The sequence below is a fragment of the Chiloscyllium plagiosum genome, chromosome 26, assembly GCF_004010195.1.
Source record: "Chiloscyllium plagiosum isolate BGI_BamShark_2017 chromosome 26, ASM401019v2, whole genome shotgun sequence".
In the NCBI taxonomy this organism is placed as follows: Eukaryota; Metazoa; Chordata; class Chondrichthyes; order Orectolobiformes; family Hemiscylliidae; genus Chiloscyllium; species Chiloscyllium plagiosum.
In genome coordinates, this window is record NC_057735.1 from 952,461 (window position 1) to 965,220 (window position 12,760).

The window sequence follows — 12,760 nt, forward strand, 5'->3', positions numbered from 1 at the left end:
GGGCAGGGTGGGAGGAGGTGTAGTCCAGGTAGCTGTGGGAGTCGGTTGGTTTGTAGTAGTTGTCCGTGTTGATTCGGTCGCCTGAGGTAGAAATAGATAGGTCGAGGAAGGGGAGGGAGGAATCTGGGACTGTCCAGGTGAATTTGAGGTCGGGGTGGAAGGTGTTGGTGAAGTGGATGAACTGTTCAACCTCCTCGTGGGAGCACGAGGCGGCGCCGATACAGTCATCGATGTAGCGGAGGAAAAGGTGGGGGGTGGGGCCAGTGTAGTTGCGGAAGGTGGATTGTTCCACATACCCTACGAAGAGGCAGGCATAGCTGGGGCCCATGCGGGTGCCCATGGCTACTCCTTTCGTTCATTACCTAAAACTCTACTTTTAATTGTATAAGTCCTGCCCTTGTTTGTTTTACCAAAATATAATACAGTCCCTGTACTGCAAGATCAGGAACCTAGGTTCTTGTTAAGTAGCAGCCTATCTGGCTCAATAGTAAATTATTGAGTTAATACACTGGCCATTATTGAACTGGAGCTTATTGAACAAAGAGTTCTGGGTTTATTCCATACAAGAGGTTAGGAATATTCTTGGTCATGAGGTTACAGAGTACAATACTGCTGCTGCTGATGGCTCACAGTGCCTCTTAGCTTCCCAGTTTTGGCCTGCTACCTTTAAACCATACAAGTTGGAGACAAACTTTGAACCTCCACTAATAATATTGTGGACGAGCATGTCTGCACCAGGTACTGGTTCAATAGCGAATATGATTTAAAGTGGATTATTTCCTTGTGTTAGTCAGTCAAGTACTGCACAGTTTCCCTTTTCAAAAAGGCGTGAATGAATGGTTGACAAAGGTTTCTTTTATTCATTCACAGGAAGCAGACATTGCTGGTTAGACCAGCATTTACTGCTGATCCCTCGTTGCCCAGCAGGCTATTAACAGTCAACCACAATGCTAATGGATCTGGAGTCACATGTAGGCCAGACTAGATGAATTTGACAAGGTTCCTTCCCAAGACGGCACTAATGAACTTGATGAGTTTTTCCCAATAATCAACAATGATTTCATTGTCATAATTCCAGATTTTTATTGAATCCTACCATCCTACTGGTATGGAAGGTGCTAGCTATGAAGAGAGGTTGAGTAGGTTAGGTTTATTTTCAATAGTAAAATGGAGATTGAGGGGGGGACCTGATTGAGGTTTACAAAATCATGAAGGGTATAGACAGGGTGGATAGAGACAAGCTTTTTCCCAGGGTGAAGGATTCAATAACCAGAGGTCATGCTTTCAAGGTGAGAGGTGTAAAGTTTAAGGGGGATGCATGGGGCAAGTACTTCACACAGAGGGTGGTGGGCATTTGGAAAGTGTTGCCAGCAGAGGCGGTAGAGGCAGGCATGGTAGATTTATTTAAGATGCGTTTGGACAGATGCATGAGTAGGTGGGGAGCAGAGCGATACAGATGCTTAGGTATTGACCGGCAGGTTTAGACAGTACATTTGGATCAGATCAGGCTTGGAGGGCTGAAGGGCCTGTTCCTGGGCTGTAAATTTTCTTTGTTCTTTGTTCTTTATCTACCATGTTGGGATCCGAACCCAGGTACCTGGAACATTACCTGGGTCTCTGGATTAACAGTTAACTGAAAACACGATTAAACTATTGCCTACTCCAGAGATAGAGTATCCTTCTCAACAAATACCAGACATTTAGAGTCATAGAGATATACAGCACGGAAACAGATCCTTCCATCCAACTTGTCCATGCCGACCAGATGTCCCAACCTAATTTAGTCCCATTTACCAGCACCTGGCCGATATCCCTGTAAACTCTTCATCTACACATCCAGATGCCTTTTAAATGTTGCAATTGTACCAGCCTCCAACACTTCCTCTGGCAGCTCATTCCATACACACACCACCCCTGAGTGAAAAAGTTGCCCCTTAGGTCCCTTTTATATCTTTCCCCTCTCACCCTAAACCTATGCCCTCTAGTTCTGGACTCCCCGACCCCAGGGAAAAGACTTTGTCTATTTATCCTATCCATGCCCCTCATGATTTTATAGACCTCTATAAGAGCATACCAAACACTGCCTTCACTATCCTACCTACCTGCGACTCCACTTTCAAGGAGCTATGAACCTGCACTCCAAGGTCTCTTTGTTCAGCAACACTCCCTAGGACCTTACCATTAAGTGTATAAGTCCTGCTAAGATTTGCTTTCCCAAAATGCAGCACCTCACATTTATCTGAATTAAACTCCAGCTGCCAGTCCTCAGCCCATTGGCCCATCTGGTCCAGATCCTGTTGTAATCTGAGGTAACCCTCTTCGCTGTCCACTACACCTCCAATTTTGGTGTCATCTGCAAATTTACTAACTTATACCTCTTATGCTCACATCCAAATCATTTATATAAATGATGAAAATTGGTGGACCCAGCACCGATCCTTGTGGCACTCCCCTGGTCACAGGCCTCCAGTCTGATAAACAACCCTCCACCACCACCCTCTGTCTTCTACCTTTGAGCCAGTTCTGTATCCAAATGGTTAGTTCTCCCTGTATTCCATGAGATCTAACCTTGCAAACCAGTTTCCCATGGGGAATCTTGTCAAATGCCTTACTGAAGTTCGAACAACTTACTGAAGTTTGCTAAACTTAACAAGGGTTTCCAATTTCTTCTTTTTCAAAGACCTAACTTTGGAACTCACTCAAAAGCCACTCCATCAGGAACACCTCAACAACTGCTTGCCTCCCAGTTCCTCACTTCTGTCTCAGGAGATAATGTCCTCCGAGATTCATGAGGCTGTAATCTAGCATCTAATCACCAGCCTGTTCCATTTGCAGTACTTTAGTAGAATACCCCCACTCCTGGATGTTCCTTTGTCCAAACACGTTAACAGATCATCACTACTTATTGACTTTTCTTTGCCCACTTGCCAGCTCTCTGGCAGACAGTCTCCTTTCAGTACCATGAAGCTGATATGATTCGGAGATGCCGGTGTTGGACTGGGGTGTACAAAGTTAAAAATCACACAACACCAGGTTATAGTCCAACAGGTTTAATTGGAAGCACACTAGCTTTCGGAGCAACGCTCCTTCATCAGGTGATTGAATCACCTGATGAAGGAGCAGTGCTCCGAAAGCTAGTGTGCTTCCAATTAAACCTGTTGGACTATAACCTGGTATTGTGTGATTTTTAACTATGAAGATGATAAAGTGACTTAAGGTGTGTGATTTTTAACTATGAAGATGATAAAGTGACTTAAGGTTCACCACCTTCTTCTTCATGTATTGCTAACAAACTGCTTGCAGCCTTTTAACTGCTCTGAGTGACCTGTTCAGGGTGGCCTATTGAAAATCTTAAAACAAGGCCCACTTATTCCTCGGCACATTGGAGCGTCACTAATATTTCGGAATGGTTGGATGTAGCAACAGCTCGAAACTGTCTGGTTCTTGAATGTTACAATTTTCACAGATTGCTGGCTTGCATAGTACAAACTGAATACAGCAAAATGGTTTACATCTTACACTTGACCAGTGATCTAAGATTATAGAAACTGTTGGGCAGTACGGGGAGGGCAAAGGAGGAATTCAGCCAATTCAGATTTAGGGCAAACACCGGAAGGAAACTCTGCAGAAGAGTTAGTTTGGGCTATAACATTAGTTTGGGCTATAACGTTAGTTTGGGCTATAACGTTAGTTTGGGCTATAACGTTAGTTTGGGCTATAACGTTACACTTACTTCACACCTGATTAATGTTAGGACAGTGCCTCATTCTGGAATGTGCTGTTTAAGTAAACCCATGGTCAACTTGTATGTGTTGTTAGTTAGGCAATAGCCTTCCATCCATATTCCTGAACAATCATAATTCAAAGCTGTGGCAGAAAGAGAATGAACTCGACAATTAGAATCAAACTATATTATAGAGCTAAACTGTTATTGATCACGTGATGAAATTCAGTCCAAAGCCCTTTCAGAGAAACAGCAGTTTAGAAACATTCTCATCTGCACAGCAGCCCAGTTTGGAGGTTTATTACCTAATGTATGTTAATGCAGGAAATGTATTCATATTGAATACATTCAGAGGCAATATGTCACAGCAGTGACAGAGTTCATGCAGCTAGCTGTACCTCAGTATCCTAGTTTACTCACACCTCACTGGGGACTATGTTAATAGGAAACAGAGAGCTGCTTGTTAGTGAAAACCATCACCACAAGTGCAGCATTTCACAAAAAAAAGCTGCACATTCTTAATTAAAATGGATGGAAGCTGGAATCTCATATTAAAGAAAATATTCCTGTCACAGTCTAAAGAAGTACAGAGAGTAGTGAGCAGAGGTATTTGCACAATTTATCAACAATTGAAAGCTGTCTGACCAAAACAGCAGAGCCCAGTCAAAACCAGCAGATGCCACGGATGCGAAAGGGTTTATTTTACAAGGATTGTTTGGCTCGGAGGAACATGAGTGTGAATGCTGTCTGAGACCCCAAGAGGAAACGTTCAATCTCCACAAGCCACAGGCATCCCCTCCCACTCCCCCTGAAATGCCCCTTTGGACTGAGGTTACTCAGGACCTGCCTACCTGCATTTCACTCATTAGATTAGATTAGATTAGATTACATGTGGGTACAACTTGAAACTCTGGGACATTGAGGGTTCTACAGGAGAGAGAACAGGGGCAGGTACTTTTTGAAGTGAATTAGTGTTCTAATTCTACCCTGTGACAGTGTAGCACTCCCTCAGCACTGACCCTCTGACAGTGCAGCACTCCCTCAGCACTGACCCTCTGACAGTGCGGCACTCCCTCAGCACTGACCCTCTGACAGTGCGGCCTCCGACAGTGTGGCACTCCCTCTGAACTGGCCCTTTGTACTGAGATTGATAGCCTGCATCACTGCTGTAAGTCCACAAATAGATTCAGGATGTTTCAAATGGTTCATTATCTGAAATTCATTGCCAGGTTAAAAGCTCCATCCAGCTCCAGAATGAGAAGCCTGTAGCTTGGTTCAGAGGCTGGAAGTGCCAACTCATGACTTGCATGGTTAGACTTTCTGATCATCGTGGGTCAGGTTTGGATTAAAGCAGTCCCAAGATACTGAACCACCTTCTGCAGGACTCTCAGTCCAGAGATAACAAGTGTGAGCTCCGAGACAGTGCTGGAGAGCAAGGTTAAATGGGGTTGAATGCCATTTACCTGCACTGTCTCCATTCCTCTTCATGTTATTAATCTTTAGAAACCTCTTGATTTCTGTCTAGAATCTGCTCAATGATTGAGCTTTCACAGCTCTGACGTGAAAAATTCCAAAGATTCACTATCCTCTGATGTGGAGAAATCCCTCTTCATCTCAGTCTTAAATGCTGTAACCCTTATCCTGAGGCTGTTTCTCTGATTCTATTGTCACTTGCCATGGGGAATCATCCAATCTAGATCCATCCTGTCACAGTCCAAAAGGATTTTGTAATTTTTCAAGAGGCTAACTATCATTTTTCAAAACTGTCGTCAATCTCTCCTGCACAGGGGTGGCATGGTGGCTCAGTGGTTAGCACTGCTGCCTCACAGAACTAGGAACTATGGCTCGATTCTACAGTTGGGTGACTGTGTGGAGTTTGCTCATTCTCCCCATGTCTGTGTGGCCCAGTGGGTGCTCTCTTTCCTCCCATGGTCCAAAGATTTGTGGGTTAGGTGGATTGGTCATGATAAATTGTCCACAGTGTTCAGGGAATATGCAGGTTAGGTGGGTTACTCATGGTAAATACCGAGATAGGGTCTGGGTGGGATGCTTTTGGAGGGTGAGTGTGACTTTGATGGGCCAAATGGCCTGCTTCCACACTGTAGGGATTCTATAAAAGATCATAACTATCCCAGGGATCAGTCTGATGAATCTCTATTGTACTTCCTTAGATAAAGAAACCAAAACTGTACACGATGCTCCAGGTGAGGTCACACCAAGGCTGTATACAACTGCAGTAAGACACCTTTATCCTTAGATTCAAAACCTTTTGCAATGGAGGGAGCAGACTGTTTGAAATGAAGGACACCCAGATCCCTTTACACACCTGTGCTTGCCAGCTTACCACCACGTGAAAACTTTCTGCTTTTTCTATCAAAATGAATAACACTTATTGACACTATATCTGTCAGCCATGTTCTAGCCCATTCCCTCAGCCACTGAAGGAAGTGGAAAGACTAGAATTTGATATTCACTTCTTTAAATGAACCCTCAGCATATTCTCATGTGTTTTATGGTAATATTCATGACCTTCATTGTGCATCGAGGACACGTCTTGCTGGTTTGATGGATAATTTTACCATCTCTGCTCCTGGAGAAGAGAGGTACCGCAATACAACCAGCATTCGATGTTCTAGTCCCTGACTGTGTCAGAGCAAGGACTTCAAGAATTGGTGGGAAATATGAAATAGACTTTCATCATCATTACTGTGTCGCTCCGTGCTGGGAAATACATCGATCTATGTTCACTGTGATGGTTCTGTTGGCCAATAGCTGCCCAACAATGTACTGGTTCACAGAGGAGGGGCAGTCAGAGGTTCTGCTGAGCGACAGAGTGAGTGAGGGTCCCAGGGATCCTGCCACTGGCCAAGCAAGTGTCAGCCCCAACCGGAGGGAGACCCCTTGTTGTGAGTGCCTGCTAATGTTTGTAATGCTTGCTGTGCTGGGGAAGTGCATCTCATGGTGTCTCTCTCTCTCTCTCTTTTTCTCCTCTCTCTCTCTCTCTCTCTCTCTGTCCCTCTCTCTCTCACTCTCTTTCTCTCTCTCTCTCTCTCTCTCTCTCCTCTCTCTCCTCAGCAGCTGGGGAATAAGCAGCTTGCCTTCCAGCAGCAGTTCCTTCAAATGCAGCAGCTTCAACAACAGCATCTTCTAAACCTCCAGAGGCAGGGACTGGTGACACTGCAACCCGGACAGCCCACTGTCCCTCTGCAAACACTCGCACAAGGTAGGTACAAAGCAGGCACCTCACCATTATCTCAGTTTCACCAGCTCACAGGGAGTCTGTGAGTCCAACACTGACAGGGACCAGGTCACATTTAATTCCTGACCCAGGCACAGTGATCCCTGAGACCCCCAGGTACAGTAAATCCCAAGATCCCCAGGTACACTGACCCTCAAGACCCCAGGCACAGTGAACCCTGAGACCTCCAGGCACAGTGATCCCTGAGACCTCCAGGTACTGTAAATCCCAAGATTCCCCAGGCACAGTGTCCCCTGAGACCCTCAGGTTAAGTGACCCTCCAAGATCCCCAGGTACAGTGACCCCCTGTCCCCACCCTGGGTACAATGACCCCTGCCCCCACACCTTAGACGTCTGGGTGCAGGAAATGAAATTGTTGCATTGTAACAAACCCACACAAAAACCTGACCTTACCCAATGTCCTTTAGGACATGTAGTTTATTATACCCACTGGGCCTAGGCACATATGTAACACCAGTCCCTGCCCGTTCTGCCTTACGTTTGGCAATCCTGTGAAATGTCAAGTCAGGCCTGAGCAATAATAATGGCCTTGTCAGTATTGACCCCGTTGTACTAATTGCGAGAGAGGTCATTCAGGATTTAACCACTTTAAAAAAAATTGTTTCCACCTCAGGATTAACTTTTACATTGTTCCTCAATGCTTTTTTAAAATTCCATCGCAACGTGGCTCTTCAGGTTCTGTTTCTGTAAGAATGAGGGCAGAATTCATCAGGATTTGGGAATGACAGCAATTAACCCACATTCTCATGCTTCTAATTTCCACTTTCAGCTCAATTCTTTTAATGATTGTGCTTTCTATGTTAAGTTAAGGCAGTGTCTGTATCCCCAAATGCATCCCATAGCCACTCTTTCCCATTCAATCAAAGGCTGCAGTGATGAGTTAGGCTCAGAGCCTGAGGCAAAGTCTTAACAACACACAAAAATAACACATTGGAGAGGATTCTGTTCCTGTTGTTGTGATTGGATTAAAATATGTCCCCATCTCAATATTTTGCAAACACCGACTGATTATTTATATCCATAGTAGAAAAGTCACAATTAATGATTTTGATACAACTGCAAACTAGCAACTAATAGGAGATTCAACCTTTCGATTTAATAAGTACTGCTGCTCCTGTCTTGGTAACTCGCAGGAAGTGCAGTGTCTCTAATTAGTGTCACAGAGAGACACTGAACCTGTTCAGCCATCATGACAACTCAACTAATGGCCAGATCCGTCAAAACTCATCACTAATTACGCAATTCTCGATTTCAGAAAGAACACTTGAACTTGTTCCCTTTTAAAACTCGTTTAAAACATGCACTGTACTTAGGTTCCTCAATTGCTCAATGAATGAACTCAGTGAGTTACTAAACTAAGTAACTCTGGGTTCAATTCCCAGTACGGGTTACCAGTCCTTGAGGATTATTCTGGAATCTCCAGAAATTAAAGATTCATTTTGTCACAATGAAAAGATGTGTCTTCCTTTCTCATCTTCTGTGACACACTTATATTTACCAACGATAAACATTCAGATTTGGGAGAATGTTTCACTGGCTGTGATGGTTAAAGGGGGGAAAGTCATATGATGAGATCACCACAAACACACCCACTCAGAGCTAATGACTCTGATCACGATATTGTGATGGGTACAGTAGTTTAGGATAAATATAACTAAATGTTTTCAGTAGGTCAGGCCACATTTGTCAAGAGAGTTTACGTTTCAGGTCTATGATCTTCCATGAGAACTAAATTTCACATTGCTTTCACTGATTGGGAAATGATAATTGCTTGACAGTATAAAATAAGCTCTTGTCTTTCTAGATGGAAGTAGTAGTGGGTTTGGAAGAAGCTGTTTAAGGAACCTGGGTGAATTTCTGCACTGCATCTTGCTACTGAGCGTCAGTGGGGTGCAGGGGGAGGGGGGGGGGGGGGTGCAGGGGGGGGGGGGGGGGGGTGGTTGTTTGTGGATGTGGTGCTTAAACATTGTTGGAGCTGCACTCATCCAGGCAAGTGGGGAGTCAGGATTTCATCACACTTCTGATGTGTGCCTTGTAGATGGTGGACAGACTGTGGGGAGTCAGGAGGGGAATTACTCGCAGCAGTATTCCTAGCCTCTGATCTGCTGTCACCACTGTGTTTATATTGAGTCTTAGAGTTATGCATCACAGAAACAAACCCTTCGGTCTGTGCCCCCTCATCTTGAAATCCACCTCCCCAGGGAAAAGACAACTCCCATTAACTCTATCTGTACCTCTGATTATTTCATAAACTTCTGTAAGGTCCCCTCTCAACCTTCTATGCTCCAATAAAAAGAGCCTACCCAGCCTTTCTTTATCACTCAAAACCTTCCACACCCGGCAATATCCTGGGAAATCTCTTCTGAACCCTCTCACGCTTGATAATATCCTTCTTATAACTGGGCTCGAGGTTAGTCCAGTTGAATTTCTGGTCAATGGTAATGTTCAGGATGTTGAGAGTGGGGGATTCAGTGATGGTAACACCATGAATGTCATGGTGCGGTGATTAAATTGTCTCCTGTTGGAGATGATCATTGACCACGAGGTGTGAATGTATAGGAGGATACTAACTGCAGTGGAACTTCATTCCAGGGACAAATCAGAAACATGCAGATTCAATTCAGTTTGCTCATATGAACTTATTGGTGGGCAGTTACAAATCCCCATGTTACATACTCAAATTATATTTGACCAGATCAATGCAACAAGTTCATTTTGAGCAAGTTCATTTTATTGCTACATGTGTCAAAAGTTCTTTCAATAGTTCTGTGTAAAAGCAGACTATTTTAACTTCATTGTTCTGTTAGTGATTTGTCAAATTCAGTAAGTGACGTCTGATATTTGACCTGCACAGTGGAGATTATACTCACTTGGGAGATGGCTGGACTGCTGATAGGTCTCCTTTTCATTCCCTTTATGGGTTCATTCCTCCCTTTCTCTGCAACCTCCTCTAATCTTTGGGATGGGCAATAAGTGCTGACTCAGCCAGTGATTCTTACATCAACAAAAAAAAAGCCACAATTGTACAAACCTTTTGCGTTTGTCCAATTCTGATTTCTTCCACATCTCCAATTTCCATCATTTCATCTGCATTGCCTGTGCCTGGGTCCTCTCCCCTTCTCTCTCTCAGCCTTCATGGTAATCCTTAAAACCTACCTATTTAACTAAAGCTGATCACCAAAATCTGTTCACATGGCCCAGTGTCAAATATTGTTCAATTACATTCCTGTAGGCAATCCCTGACATTGTGCCACATTAAAGGCACTCTGTAAAAGTAAGCTGTTCTTGTGATTTGATTCAGACTGTGTTATCATTTGCAGCAATGTGTCCAGCAGACCTTCAACAACTGTGGAAAGAAGTGACCAGTGTGCAAAGCATGGAGGACCCTCAGAAGAGTGATAGTCTCGACCTCTCAACCAGCAGCTCCACCTCTACCTCTTTCCTAACGTCAAAGAGCTCACCTTCAATATCCCATCATCCTTTGTTGAATGGACAGAACAGCATTCACACTCCAAAGAGAGAAAGGTAGCCTCCAACACAAGAGTGTGATGTGGGAATAAAAAGCTCACCAGAATTAGCATTCTTATACAGCAGTGATTTCTGAAGAACATAGACACAGGAAGAGAGTATTCAGCTTCATGAGCCTGATCCACCAAGCAACAAAACCTTTGCTTCTCTGGATCTCCATTCCTTTTACCACTTTGATTGTCACCCTTACCCACAAGTGCTGTTCATCTTAGTCTCAAACCTGTAGGTTGAGACATTGAGAATTTTTTTTACCATTATCAGTCACTGGGGTTGAAGCTGCATTGATGCTCCACTGCAGTTGCATTGGTGCTCAGTTGGAGTTGCACTGGTGCTCCATTCGGGGAGGTACTGATTAGCAAATGACCACATTCTCTGTGGCTGCCTTAGTGTTCCACCCCAATTGAATGTTGTGTGTGATTTATGCTTCATTGAAGTGAGTAGACGATGGCCCAGTGGCATTATCACAAGACTATTAATCCAGAGACCCAGGTAATGTTCTGGGGACCTTAGTAGGAATCCTGCTGCAGCAGATGGTAGATTTTGAACTCAATAATAATCTTGAAATAAGAGTTTACTGATGACCACAAAACTGTTTTTAATTGCCTGTTAAAACCCATCTGGTTTACTGATGTCCTTCAGGGAAGGAAATCTGCCATCCTCACCTGGTCTGTCCTACATGTGACAGCAAGGTGGTTGACTTTTAACTGCCTTCTGGGTAGTTAGGGATGGGCAATGAATACTGGTCTAGCCAGCAATGCCCATATCCCATGGATGAATGTTTTTTTTTAAAATTAGTTCAGATTTTATCATATTAACACTGAGAATGTGGATTTCAATTTTCAAGTGTAAGATTGTCCCTGTTCAATCAGCTGGCCACGCTGAGCTCACCAAGAGTACTAACCTCACTAAACATGGAGACAGGCAACCCATGGCTAAAAACAGATCAGACACTCTGTAGCCAAAGTGCACTCTTTCATTCTGTGGCCTTTTCTGACAGTGTGTTGTGAACTTTCCCTCTTCATGATTTCCCTGTTGTTCATGTGCCATTGATTCACCTCCTCACCTCTGGTCTATTCTTTTCCAGCTTGTCCCATGAAGAAGCCACAGGTGTCCACCCTCTGTTTGGACATGGAGAATGTAAATGGCCAGGTTGTGAAGCTCTGTGTGATGATGTGGGGCAGTTTCTAAAGTGAGTATTTGGGAAGGGGGAAAGATTAATTGTGTGAAGGAGGTTTGTAGAGGATGCAATAAATTATGTTAATAAAGGACTCGTTTTGAGCTTGGTGGGACTCTTCCCTCAAACAGACTCATTTTGAATCCTGTCACTGTAATTCTTCCTTATTCCCTGCTTTGGATTGTACCTGTTCAGTTTAGGATTCTGGAGTAGATGATTCAGAAATGTCCAAACTTCTGAACTAAATGTAAAGGCTTGCTTCACGTTTCACTTTCCTGACACAAATGTCAGAATTTGCTTCATCATCCTGCCCCAGGGACCCACGCCTGATCTGATTCCCAGTTCAATTCTTGAATTGGGCACAAAGGTATTGATCCTGTATTGTCCCCCTCCTCACTTACTGCCTTTAGGAACTCCATGTTGAAGTTTCATACATTGTTCATTCACCCACCAGTGAGAGCCTAACCCTGAGCAGTTATCTGCTTTTTGTTGATTTTCCCAACCACAGGAAATAGTTTCTGTCCATGCACCTTATCAAATCCTTTAAATAGTGCAAATATCTCAATTAGATTGTTCTTTGATCTTCTAAACTCCAGGCTGTACAAGCTAAATCCATCCTCATAAATCAATCCTTTTAGCCACAGGAAAATATTTTGATTTTGAATATTAATAACAATGGGTTGGATGATTGAGAGCTTTCATTGAATTGCTTTGCAGACAGATCTAATAATAGTTCTGGATTTCTTTGTTAATTCTCAGCAAGGAAGCAACAGTATTCTTCATCCCTAGTTGCCCCTTGAGAAGGTGGGGGTGAACTGCTGCAGTCCATGTGCTGTAGATAGACCCACAATGCCCTTAGGGAGGGAATCTCAGGATTGTGACCCAGAGACAGCGAAGGAACAGTGATATATTTGCAAGTCAGGATGGTGAATGGCTTGGAGGGGAACCTGCAGAGGGTGGCGTTCCCATGTATCTGCTGCCCTTGTCCTTCTAGATGGAAGTAGTTGTGGGTTTGGAAGGTGCTGTCTAAGGATCTTTGGTGAATTTCTGCAGTGCATCTTGTCGGTGGTACACA

The 12,760-nt window shown here is 43.9% G+C and overlaps 1 protein-coding gene across 3 annotated transcripts in view; it reads left to right on the plus strand.

Moving 5' to 3' along the window:
* Positions 1-12,760, plus strand: part of foxp4 (forkhead box P4) — a 296,712-nt gene that overhangs the window by 196,846 nt on the left and 87,106 nt on the right. For 2 of the 3 annotated variants that reach the window (XM_043716312.1, XM_043716314.1), the window contains 3 exons: positions 6,800-6,947; positions 10,304-10,508; positions 11,596-11,700. In XM_043716312.1, coding sequence (XP_043572247.1) covers positions 6,800-6,947; positions 10,304-10,508; positions 11,596-11,700 — 458 coding nt within the window. The remainder of the gene's footprint in view (positions 1-6,799; positions 6,948-10,303; positions 10,509-11,595; positions 11,701-12,760) is intronic. The other variant, XM_043716313.1, reaches the window with a different exon arrangement.